This window comes from Nerophis lumbriciformis, linkage group LG36 (genome assembly GCF_033978685.3).
Source record: "Nerophis lumbriciformis linkage group LG36, RoL_Nlum_v2.1, whole genome shotgun sequence".
NCBI lineage: Eukaryota > Metazoa > Chordata > Actinopteri > Syngnathiformes > Syngnathidae > Nerophis > Nerophis lumbriciformis.
Window position 1 is genome coordinate 18,280,465 of NC_084583.2, and position 13,104 is coordinate 18,293,568.

The 13,104-nt window shown below is 40.7% G+C and overlaps 1 protein-coding gene across 1 annotated transcript in view; it reads left to right on the forward strand.

The window, feature by feature from the left end:
* The first annotated feature begins 3,431 nt into the window (after positions 1-3,431).
* The window catches only part of taf7 (TAF7 RNA polymerase II, TATA box binding protein (TBP)-associated factor), a 37,028-nt gene continuing 27,355 nt past the window's right edge, over positions 3,432-13,104 (forward strand). Inside the window, exons 1-7 of the mRNA XM_061930555.2 lie at positions 3,432-3,646; positions 3,767-3,843; positions 3,925-4,003; positions 11,818-11,951; positions 12,020-12,140; positions 12,198-12,256; positions 12,609-12,681. Coding sequence (XP_061786539.1) covers positions 3,628-3,646; positions 3,767-3,843; positions 3,925-4,003; positions 11,818-11,951; positions 12,020-12,140; positions 12,198-12,256; positions 12,609-12,681 — 562 coding nt within the window. The 5' untranslated portion in view covers positions 3,432-3,627. The remainder of the gene's footprint in view (positions 3,647-3,766; positions 3,844-3,924; positions 4,004-11,817; positions 11,952-12,019; positions 12,141-12,197; positions 12,257-12,608; positions 12,682-13,104) is intronic.

Consider the following 13,104-nt stretch of genomic DNA (forward strand, 5'->3'; position numbering starts at 1 on the left):
CTCTGCGTACGGAAAAGTATTTCTTTCTTTCTTTAGTTTATTTCGAACATGAACACACTTACATCATAATACAATCACACAATTTCATATCATTTCATTTTACATCATGCCCGAAAAGGAGTAGGAAGAAGCAAAGCTTATTTAATCCTACCCCTTTTCCCACTTCAAGCGTTTACAAATATATAGAATCATTTACTGACCTTTTTATATAATAAAATAACATCTATGAATTAGTATACAACAGTTTTGTCATATGTAATTGTAACCTATTTTTATGGGCTTTCCTCTTGGTGATGTTAAGTTCCTGTTATACGCTGTCATACAGTATATGCCTTGAGCTCTTATTTTGAAGGAGCTAAGAGCGGAAGTGAGGTATCGTTGTTGGAGTGGAGCGAAGGTTTTGAAAAGAAGGTAAATAAAGGGTCCTCGTGTAAACTGGAGATTCCATGTTTATTATATGTCGCCTATACGGTATGAAACTACAAAATAATAAACACGGAATCTCCAGTTTACACGAGGACCCTTTATTTACCTTCTTTTCAAAACCTTCGCTCCACTCCAACAACGTGACCTCACTTCCGCTCTTAGCTCCTTCAAAATAAGAGCTCAAGGCATATACTGTATGACAGCGTATAACAGGAACTTAACATCACCAAGAGGAAAGCCCATAAAAATGTTACATAATTAATTAATTAATTCAGTCATTATTAACATACTGAGATGAAGAATATTTTATTTTCAATAAGGTTGAAAGTATTTCTCATAATTCTTCTTTTTTTGTACTCTGTAAGCACTATTATTTTTGAACAACCTCTTAAACTGGATCATATCAGTACAATTTTTAACTTCTTTACTTAATCCATTCCATCATTTAATTCCACATACTGATATGCTAAAAGTTCTAAGTGTTGTACGTGCATATAAATGTTTTAAATTATTTTTTCCTCTAAGGTTATATTTCTCCTCTTTAGTTATTATTATTTCGTGATAAATGCAGCAATTGTGAATGTCATTTTGAAATACAAATATCTCCTTAATATAGAAAATTACATATTAACATGCAGAGGTGGGTAGAGTAGCCAGAATTGGTACTCAAGTAAGAGTACTGTTACTTTAGAGATTTAATACTCAAGTAAAAGTAAGGAGTAGTCACCCAAATATTTTCTTGAGTAAAAGTAAAAAGTATGTTGTGAAAAAACTACTCAAGTACTGAGTAACTAATGAGTAACATACACACACACATATATATATATATATATATATATATATATATACACACACACACACACACACACATATATATATATATATATATATATATATATATATATATATATATATATATATATATATATATATATATATATATATATATATATACATACATACATTGATATATACAGTATATCATTTATATTTATTTATTTTGCCGTTTTTGTTTACATGTTAAAGGTGTTTTAATGAATATACATGCATGTTTAACATATAGATTCCTTTCTTTCATGAAGACAAGAATATAAGTTGGTGTATTACCTGATTCTGATGACTTACATTGATTGGAATCAGACAGTAGTGATGATAACGTCCACATTTTCGAATGGAAGAGAAAAAAAAGTCTTCCTTTCTGTCTAATACCACATGAAAGTGGTTGGTTTTTGGCATCTTATTTGCCCAGCTTCCATATTCGTTTCTATACACTTTACAAGAAATACATTGGCGGCAAACTCCGTAGGTTGCTAGCTTGTTTGCGCTGGCTTTCGGAGACTCTTATTTTGAAAGCGCAGGCGCGATGGAGCGGCACTTTTATTGTGAAGACAGGAACTGTGCAGTCAGTCTTTAGGCTTTTGACGGGAAGTACGGTTGAAATAAAAAAAGGGTCTTTTTTCCTTCACATTTTTGATTGATTGATTGGAACTTTTATTAGTAGATTGCACAGTACAGTACATATTCCGTACAATTGACCACTAAATGGTAACACCCCAATAAGTTTTTCAACTTGTTTAAGTCAGGTCATGTGACCGCCTGGCTCTGTTTGATTGGTACAACGTCACCAGTGACTGCATCTGATTGGTGGAACGGAGTGAACGTCACCAGTGACTGTTTTTGTTGAAACGCAGGCACTATGAAGGTCTGTCTGACAGACCAAAACAAACAAAGCGTGCATTAACAGATCGATACAAATTAGTAGCGAGTAGCGAGCTGAATGTAGATAAAAGGAGCGGAGTAAAAGTAGCGTTTCTTCTCTATAAATATACTCAAGTAAAAGTAAAAGTATGTTGCATTAAAACTACTCTTAGAAGTACAATTTATCCCAAAAGTTACTCAAGTAGATGTAACGGAGTAAATGTAGCGCGTTACTACCCACCTCTGTTAACATGTCAAAATAGCATTTGCCTTACGAGTGCAGGCAGGGCCGGCCCGTGGCATAGGCCGTATAGGCAAATGCTAAGGGCGCCGTCCATCAGGGGGCGCCACGCCAGTGCCACAAATGTTGGAGAAAAAAAAAAAAAAAGTTGGTACTATTATTTCTAAATACAAAAAATAATCCCACGTTAATTAAAATGCAAAGTAAAGCCTATTTAATAGAAATATTATTTGTTACAACATTATGCCCCCCCCCCCCTCCCTTCCCGTATCATGACTCTTTTTGGACGTTACCACATCAAAAAATCAACACAAGATGTCAAAACGGCCAAAACTGTCAGGTGCCCAGGGAAGAAATAAGAGAAAAGAAGAGGAGGAGAAACGAGAAAAAGACAGAGGTAGCAGGTAGGTAACGTTAGCCTACATGAAATTATTTGTCTGTTACAGAATGTGATAGTAACCTGGCTTTTTAGCATTAAGCTAATGTTACATGATTCGGCGATTGCTAATCAATAAATAGCTAGTTCTGTTTTAACGTTGGGTTAATATTGTGGAGGGGGCTAAATTGTTATGGAAAATAATAATGTAACGTTAGGTAATTACAGTACTCCCACCTTACATTCCTCAGGGACATTTGTATTAGATCTTTTAAGCAGGTGTTTTTTGTTTACATTGTTTTTGCCTTCTGGTTAGCTAATGTTTGCCCTGCAGGTAATAGTCACTTTTCCACCCCTTTATATATTAGGTATAGTTGTAAGCCTAGTTGTTAAAGTGCACATCATTAATGTAAATTAAGCAATATGTATGTAAAAAATATTGTATTTCATATATTAATTTTTTATTTTTTGCATTCATTTATTTATTCATATTTTTTTTTATCTTGTTAACTATTCTGATTGTTAATTTGCTTTCTTTAAGTAAAAAAAAGGTCAAAGACAAAGCTATTCGGTTTCTTGTGAGTATATACACTTCACTGCCGATGTGGGGGGGCGCCACCTAAAATCTTGCCTAGGGCGCCAGATTGGTTAGGGCCGGGCCTGAGTGCACGCATCAAGTAATTCTGAACACAACCTTTTGTTTACATTTCCGAGGAGCACTTGAACGCAGCATTAGCTGTTGTCACCAGCCATGTTTGGCTCTCTTTAAACCGCTGCTAATGTTTTCATAGACTTCACAAATATACGTTTACTGTGAAAAGTTGTATTTAATGTCATTTAAAAGCGTAAGCTTTCCAGGGTTGCGTCAAAACGACAAAAAACGGATATGACATCCAAACAGAAAGGTACTGCCATTTGGCTAGCTCGCTAAGCTATCGTTAGCCGACTTAGTGTTGTTAAATGCTTTGTAAACAATATTGCTTTTTATTTCAATGAAAATGAAAATGTTATCATTGCATTTGCAGCTGGTAAAGCTGGCTCCAAGAGTAAGGAGGATGCTCCTTACGAGTTGGAGAATCAGTTTATACTGCGGCTGCCAACGGTGAGAAGCTGCAAGTGTGTTTCCTCATCTAAACTTCACTGGAATCCATTATTGACTTTTCTTTGTTATTCTGCATTTCAGGAGTACGCCTCTACAGTTAGGAGGATTGCACAGTCGAGTAGCATGAATATGAAGGACAGACTCACCATTGAGTTGCACCGTAGGTCACTCACTCCCAAATCAAAAAAAGCATGTATGGTACACATTAGTATGTTTTAATATATCTTTCCGAGTTAAGAAAATTATGTCTGTGGTTGCGTGGAGTAATTATTGTATCAATCAATCAATCAATCAATCAAAGTTGATTTATATAGCCCTAAATCACGAGTGTCTCAAAGGGCTGCACAAGCCACAACGACACCCTGGGCTCAGATCCCACATCAGGGCAAGAAAAAAAGGCAACCCAATGGGCTACAATGACAAGCTTTGGAGGGAACCGCAGATGTGGGGACGCCCTTCCTGGGCGACCGGTGCAATGGACGTGGGTGTGGATCTAGTTAATAGTGTGAGAGTCCAATCCATGGTGGATCTAGTTAATAGTGTGAGAGTCCAATCCATGGTGGATCTAGTTAATAGTGTGAGAGTCCAGTCCATAGTGGATATAGTTAATAGTGTGAGAGTCCAGTCCATAGTGGATCTAACATAATAGTGTGAGAGTCCAGTCCATAGTGGATCTAACATAATAGTGTGAGAGTCCAGTCCATAGTGGATCTAACATAATAGTGTGAGAGTCCAGTCTATAGTGGATCTAACATAATAGTGTGAGAGTCCAGTCCATAGTGGATCTAACATAATAGTGTGAGAGTCCAGTCCATAGTGGATCTAACATAATAGTGTGAGAGTCCAGTCTATAGTGGATCTAACATAATAGTGTGAGAGTCCAGTCCATAGTGGATGTAGTCAATAGTGTGAGAGTCCAGTCCATAGTGGATCTAACATAATAGTGTGAGAGTCCAGTCCATAGTGGATGTAGTCAATAGTGTGAGAGTCCAGTCCATAGTGGATCTAACATAATAGTGTGAGAGTCCAGTCCATAGTGGATCTAACATAATAGTGTGAGAGTCCAGTCCATAGTGGAGCTAACATAATAGTGTGAGAGTCCAGTCTATAGTGGATCTAACATAATAGTGTGAGAGTCCAGTCTATAGTGGATCTAACATAATAGTGTGAGAGTCCAGTCTATAGTGGATCTAACATAATAGTGTGAGAGTCCAGTCTATAGTGGATCTAACATAATAGTGTGAGAGTCCAGTCCATAGTGGATCTAACATAATACTGAGAGCCCAGTCCATAGTGGATCTAACATAATTGTGGGAGTCCAGTCCATAGTGGATCTAACATAATATTGTGAGAGTCCAGTCCATAGTGGATCTAGTTATTAACGTGAGAGTCCAGTCCATAGTGGATCTAACATAATAGTGAAGAGTCCAGTCCATAGTGGATCTAACATAATAGTGAGAGTCCAGTCCATAGTGGATCTAACATAATAGTGAGAGTCCAGTCCATAGTGGATCTAACATAATAGTGTGAGAGTCCAGTCCATAGTGGATCTAACATAATAGTGTGAGAGTCCAATCCATGGTGGATCTAGTTAATAGTGTGAGAATCTAGTCCATTGTGGATATAGTTAATAGTGGGAGAGTCCAGTCCATAGTGGATCTAACATAATAGTGTGAGAGTCCAGTCCATAGTGGATCTAACATAATAGTGAGAGTCCAGTCCATAGTGGATCTAACATAATAGTGTGAGAGTCCAGTCTATAGTGGATCTAACATAATAGTGAGAGAGTCCAGTCTATAGTGGATCTAACATAATAGTGTGAGAGTCCAGTCCATAGTGGATCTAGTTAATAACGTGAGAGTCCAGTCCATAGTGGATCTAGTTAATAGTGTGAGAGTCCAGTCTATAGTGGATCTAACATAATAGTGTGAGAGTCCAGTCTATAGTGGATCTAACATAATAGTGTGAGAGTCCAGTCCATAGTGGATCTAACATAATACTGAGAGCCCAGTCCATAGTGGATCTAACATAATTGTGGGAGTCCAGTCCATAGTGGATCTAACATAATATTGTGAGAGTCCAGTCCATAGTGGATCTAGTTAATAACGTGAGAGTCCAGTCCATAGTGGATCTAGTTAATAGTGTGAGAGTCCAGTCCATTGTGGATATAGTTAATAGTGGGAGAGTCCAGTCCATAGTGGATCTAACATAATAGTGTGAGAGTCCAGTCCATAGTGGATCTAACATAATAGTGAGAGTCCAGTCCATAGTGGATCTAACATAATAGTGAGAGTCCAGTCCATAGTGGATCTAACATAATAGTGTGAGAGTCCAGTCCATAGTGGATCTAACATAATAGTGTGAGAGTCCAGTCCATAGTGGATCTAACATAATAGTGAGAGTCCAGTCCATAGTGGATCTAACATAATAGTGAGAGTCCAGTCCATAGTGGATCTATCATAATAGTGTGAGAGTCCAGTCCATAGTGGATCTAACATAATAGTGAGAGTCCAGTCCATAGTGGATCTAACATAATAGTGTGAGAGTCCAGTCCATAGTGGATCTAACATAATAGTGTGAGAGTCCAGTCCATAGTGGATCTAACATAATAGTGTGAGAGTCCAGTCCATAGTGGATTTAACATAATAGTGTGGGAGTCCAGTCCATAGTGGATCTAACATAATAGTGAGAGTCCAGTCCATAGTGGATCTAACATAATAGTGTGAGAGTCCAGTCCATAGTGGATGTAGTCAATAGTGTGAGAGTCCAGTCCATAGTGGATCTAACATAATAGTGTGAGAGTCCAGTCCATAGTGGATGTAGTCAATAGTGTGAGAGTCCAGTCCATAGTGGATCTAACATAATAGTGAGAGTCCAGTCCATAGTGGATCTATCATAATAGTGTGAGAGTCCAGTCCATAGTGGATCTAACATAATAGTGTGAGAGTCCAGTCCATAGTGGATCTAACATAATAGTGTGAGAGTCCAGTCCATAGTGGATTTAACATAATAGTGTGAGAGTCCAGTCTATAGTGGATCTAACATAATAGTGTGAGAGTCCAGTCCATAGTGGATCTAACATAATAGTGTGAGAGTCCAGTCCATAGTGGATCTAACATAATAGTGTGAGAGTCCAGTCCATAGTGGATGTAGTCAATAGTGTGAGAGTCCAGTCCATAGTGGATCTAACACAGTAGTGTGAGAGTCCAGTCCATAGTGGATCTAACATAATAGTGAGAGTCCAGTCCATAGTGGATCTAACATAATAGTGTGAGAGTCCAGTCCATAGTGGATCTAACATAATAGTGTGAGAGTCCAGTCCATAGTGGATCTAGTTAATAACGTGAGAGTCCAGTCCATAGTGGATCTAGTTAATAGTGTGAGAGTCCAGTCCATAGTGGATCTAACATAGTAGTGTGAGAGTCCAGTCCATAGTGGATCTAACATAATAGTGTGAGAGTCCAGTCCATAGTGGATCTAGTTAATAACGTGAGAGTCCAGTCCATAGTGGATCTAGTTAATAGTGTGAGAGTCCAGTCCATAGTGGATCTAACATAATAGTGTGAGAGTCCAGTCCATAGTGGATCTAACATAATAGTGTGAGAGTCCAGTCCATAGTGGATTTAACATAATAGTGTGAGAGTCCAGTCTATAGTGGATCTAACATAATAGTGTGAGAGTCCAGTCCATCGTGGATCTAACATAATAGTGTGAGAGTCCAGTCCATAGTGGATCCAACATAATAGTGTGAGAGTCCAGTCCATAGTGGATGTAGTCAATAGTGTGAGAGTCCAGTCCATAGTGGATCTAACATAATAGTGTGAGAGTCCAGTGCATAGTGGATCTAACATAATACTGAGAGCCCAGTCCATAGTGGATCTAACATAATTGTGGGAGTCCAGTCCATAGTGGATCTAACATAATATTGTGAGAGTCCAGTCCATAGTGGATCTAGTTAATAACGTGAGAGTCCAGTCCATAGTGGATCTAGTTAATAATGTGAGAGTCCAGTCCATAGTGGATCTAACATAGTAGTGTGAGAGTCCAGTCCATAGTGGATCTAACATAATAGTGTGAGAGTCCAGTCCATAGTGGATCTAGTTAATAACGTGAGAGTCCAGTCCATAGTGGATCTAGTTAATAGTGTGAGAGTCCAGTCCATAGTGGATCTAACATAATAGTGAGAGAGTCCAGTCCATAGTGGATCTAACATAATAGTGTGAGAGTCCAGTCCATAGTGGATCTAACATAATAGTGTGAGAGTCCAGTCCATAGTGGATCTAACATAATAGTGTGAGAGTCCAGTCCATAGTGGATCTAACATAGTAGTGTGAGAGTCCAGCCCATAGTGGCTCTAGTTAATAGTGTGAGAGTCCAGTCCATAGTAAGTGACTGCAAGACATACTTGATCAACAGTCATACAGGTCACACTGAGGGTGGCCTTATAAACAACTTTAACACTGTTACAAATATACGCCACACTGTGAACCCACACCAAACAAGAATGACAAACACATTTCGGGAGAACATTCGCACAGTAACACAACATAAACACAACAAATACCCAGAATCCCTTGCAGCCCTTGATGTGCGGCTTCACTGGTGTGCTGATGGTACCAAACTTTACCTTACTAGCCTATATAAATCAACCATTTATAAATACACATTAGTAGGCTAAATGAACCTCTTCAACATATACGTATATATGTATATAGGTATGTACAGTATAGGCGTTATATGATCAAACTTTCTTGTTCTTGTGGCAAGACATAGATCAGTAATGAATAGAACTAAATATGTTTTGGACCACAAATTACTCCATATTCTCTAAAGCTTGCTTGTGTTACCATACCATAAATGTGGAAATAACTACAAAAGTACACTTCATTCATTAACCGTGTTAGGAAAGAGTTCAGTTAGAGCAATGCATACTGTTGGATATAGAGAACACGCAAACCCTTTATTTATTGAATAAACAGCTAAAATTGTGCCCAAAGCAATAAGAATGTACAACAATTCTTCCTCAAAAAAAGAGGACCAATATGACTTTGGAGAAAAATGTAATTTAAAACATTTGTATGCATGAACAACACTTAAGACCTTTAGCATGTCAGTTTGTGGGATTAAATGACGGATTAAGCAAATAAATCAAAGTACTAATATGATCCAGTTAAAGAGGCTGTTCAAACTCAACGTGTTCAAAAAGAAAATAATCCTGATAAAACATCTTGAACCTTATCAAAATATAGATATTCTTATTCATCTTATAATGTCAACCATAAATGACTTCACTATTCATTTAGGATAACTTTATTCATCGTGTATTTACTTAATTATTTATTCACTCAATTGTCTATTTATTTACAAATGTGGTTATTCACTGTTTTGCTAAATGAGTACAAACACGTGTTAGAATTGGCTATGATACGAAAAGGGAGAGGTTTAAATAAACTCTGCTTCCTTCTATTCCTTTTCGAATATGCTGTAATGATGAAAAGGAAATATTTGATGTATCATATTGTAATTGTGCTCGAAATAAACAAACACCATAACCTTTGGCCATGCAGGTGTAAAAATAAGTTAACCACAAATATCATAAAATTATTCATTTTCCCCTCAACACCTTCCTCTGAGTACCTGAAAAATCAAATCATGCCCAATATTAATTCTATAAATGACAGCATTTCCGAGGGCTGCGAATCTTTGGGCAACACACGATTCGATTCTTAGGGGTATTGATTCTCTATTCAAAACGATTCTTGATTCAAAATCAATACGTTTTTAATAACATTGGGTGCCAGCTCTATAATTAACGACATTCCTCTATAAAACAGACAAATATCTCTTATAATTGTTTATATTATTTCAAAGAAAACTGGTTTTGTTGAATAAAATTCTACAGGAAGGGGAAGCAGTGCACTATCAACACCGTGTATGGCGAGGATGGTGTTCTGCTGACCTCGACTGCGGATGTTGTGGATCGGTGGAGGGAATACTTCGAAGACCTCCTCAATCCCACCAACACGTCTTCCTATGAGGAAGCAGTGCCTGGGGAGTCTGTGGTGGGCTCTCCTATTTCTGGGGCTGAGGTCGCTGAGGTAGTTAAAAAGCTCCTCGGTGGCAAGGCTCCGGGGGTAGATGAGATCCGCCCGGAGTTCCTTAAGCCTCTGGATGCTGTGGGGCTGTCTTGGTTGACAAGACTCTGCAGCATCGCGTGGACATCGGGGGCGGTACCACTGGATTGGCAGACCGGGGTGGTGGTTCCTCTCTTTAAGAAGGGGAACCGGAGGGTGTGTTCTAACTATCGTGGGATCACACTCCTCAGCCTTCCCGGTAAGGTCTATTCAGGTGTACTGGAGAGGAGGCTACGCCGGATAGTCGAACCTCGGATTCAGGAGGAACAGTGTGGTTTTCGTCCTGGTCGTGGAACTGTGGACCAGCTCTATACTCTCGGCAGGGTCCTTGAGGGTGCATGGGAGTTTGCCCAACCAGTCTACATGTGTTTTGTGGACTTGGAGAAGTCCCTCGGGAAGTCCTGTGGGGAGTGCTCAGAGAGTATGGGGTATCGGACTGTCTGATTGTGGCAGTCCGCTCCCTGTATGATCAGTGCCAGAGCTTGGTCCGCATTGCCGGTAGTAAGTCGGACACGTTTCCAGTGAGGGTTGGACTCCGCCAAGGCTGCCCTTTGTCACCGATTCTGTTCATAACTTTTATGGACAGAATTTCTAGGCGCAGTCAAGGCGTTGAGGGGATCTGGTTTGGTGGCTGCAGGATTAGGTCTCTACTTTTTGCAGATGATGTGGTCCTGATGGCTTCATCTGGCCAGGATCTTCAGCTCTCACTGGATCGGTTCGCAGCTGAGCGTGAAGCGACTGGGATGAGAATCAGCACCTCCAAGTCCGAGTCCATGGTTCTCGCCCGGAAAAGGGTGGAGTGCCATCTCCGGGTTGGGGAGGAGATCTTGCCCCAAGTGGAGGAGTTCAAGTACCTCGGAGTCTTGTTCACGAGTGAGGGAAGAGTGAATCGTGAGATCGACAGGCGGATCGGTGCGGCGTCTTCAGTAATGCGGACGCTGTATCGGTCCGTTGTGGTGAAGAAGGAGCTGAGCCGGAAGGCAAAGCTCTCAATTTACCGGTCGATCTACGTTCCCATCCTCACCTATGGTCATGAGCTTTGGGTTATGACCGAAAGGACAAGATCACGGGTACAAGCGGCCGAAATGAGTTTCCTCCGCCGGGTAGCGGGGCTCTCCCTTAGAGATAGGGTGAGAAGCTCTGCCATACGGGAGGAGCTCAAAGTAAAGCCGCTGCTCCTCCACATCGAGCGGAGCCAGATGAGGTGGTTTGGGCACCTGGTCAGGATGCCACCCGAACGCCTCCCTAGGGAGGTGTTTAGGGCACGTCCGACCGGTAGGAGGCCGCGGGGAAGACCCAGGACACGTTGGGAAGACTATGTCTCCCGGCTGGCCTGGGAACGCCTCGGGGTCCCCCGGGAGGAGCTGGATGAAGTGGCTGGGGAGAGGGAAGTCTGGGCTTCCCTGCTTAGACTGCTGCCCCCGCGACCCGACCTCGGATAAGCGGAAGAAGATGGATGGATGGATGGATGGATGGAAAATTCTACCCAAAAATGTAATAAAGTCAAATATAAATAAGGCAACAGGAGAAGTATCCAACACTTCTCTTTTCTCAAGTAAATGTGTACAGTAGATATAGATCATCTACATCTACTATATGATTTGTCTGAGTGGCTGGACAGGACAGATAACAAATAATAATAATTATATTCAAGAATCGTTACAAATAAAATTGTGATCCATTCAAAAATAAAAAAATGTTGACACACCTATAATTTACATTTTCGAAGTTGTGGACACATTTAGAAGCATATTTTTGACCTCAAAATATATGTTAAATTAAATATTACCATTGGTCAGGCTGCATCTTATGTTTGACCTTCTCTTACATCAATTGACAGCCGACGGTCGCCATGGCATTGTGAGAGTGGACCGCGTCCCTCTGGCCTGCAAACTGGTGGATCTTCCCTGTATCATTGAGTCTCTGAAAACCGTGGACAAGAAGACTTTATACAAGACAGCGGACATCTGCCAGGTAGTGCGGCCTTGGACTTCAAGTATGAAAGATGTTGTTGAGTGACTGGCTGCCTCTCTGCTGCTCAGATGCTGGTGTGCACACTAGATGGAGACCTCTACCCTCCACTGGAGGAGCCCACTGGCACCGATCCCAAAACCAAGAAGAAGGACAAAGACAAGGACAAGAAATTCATTTGGAACCACGGCAGTAAGTTGACAGACCAATCTTAAATCCTGGCCGCACTAATGATGTTGTGCTCTTCAGTCACCTGTCCCCTCAAGAACACGCGCAAGAGGCGATTTCGCAAGACTGCCAAAAAAAAGGTTTGGGCGTTTTTGCATTTGTCGTCGTCCATCTTCTTTGGCTATTACCCAAGCAGACGTTTACATTTCTTCTAGTCAACTTCACATTTACATATAAATAAGCCTTTCCATCTTTGTTTGTCCCAAAGGCAAAAAAAGAAAAGCAATTTCACTCCTGCGTCTTTCATAGTGCATGCTTTGAGCGCTCCACTTCAACTTTTGAATAAATTATCCGGAAGGTGCGGAGTTGACTGGTATCGATCCTTCTGTTTTTAATCGCTAATGTGCTGGCTGGCTCACGGCCAGCTGCTCCAAGCGAGGAGGAGGGATGGCCCGAGCCCTCGAGTAACCCCCTCCTCTCTCTCTCTTCCAGTACATCGAGTCTCCTGACGTGGAAAAAGAGGTGAAGCGATTGCTGAGCACAGACGCTGAAGCTGTCAGCGTTCGTATCCTTGCACATGTCTGCCAGAGCGTCCCTGTGCTGACAGACGGCAAAGAGGGAAACAAACTTGCTTGTGTGCCGCGTCACGGAGCATCTTGTCTTTAGGGAGGCAGTAGAAAACAAACAGATTGTCCAAGCGGGTCGCATCTCACCTGGTTTGACTCCAGTGGCAAATATGGGAAAAACAGCTTGAAGGCTTTTTGGCCCAGATTGCACTGCACACCAATTCTGATTGTTTTGCCTTCAAGTGACACACATCTGATTTTTGTTGCCAGTCTAAACGCTCCAAAGTGCTTCAAATCCAATCTTTTCGCATCAAATTCAGACCACATCAGGAGTTAGTCCTGAATCCGATTGGAATCGGATCTTTTCAAATGTGACGTCAGTCTAAACACAATGTGGCCTGAATGTGACTTTTTCGTCATCT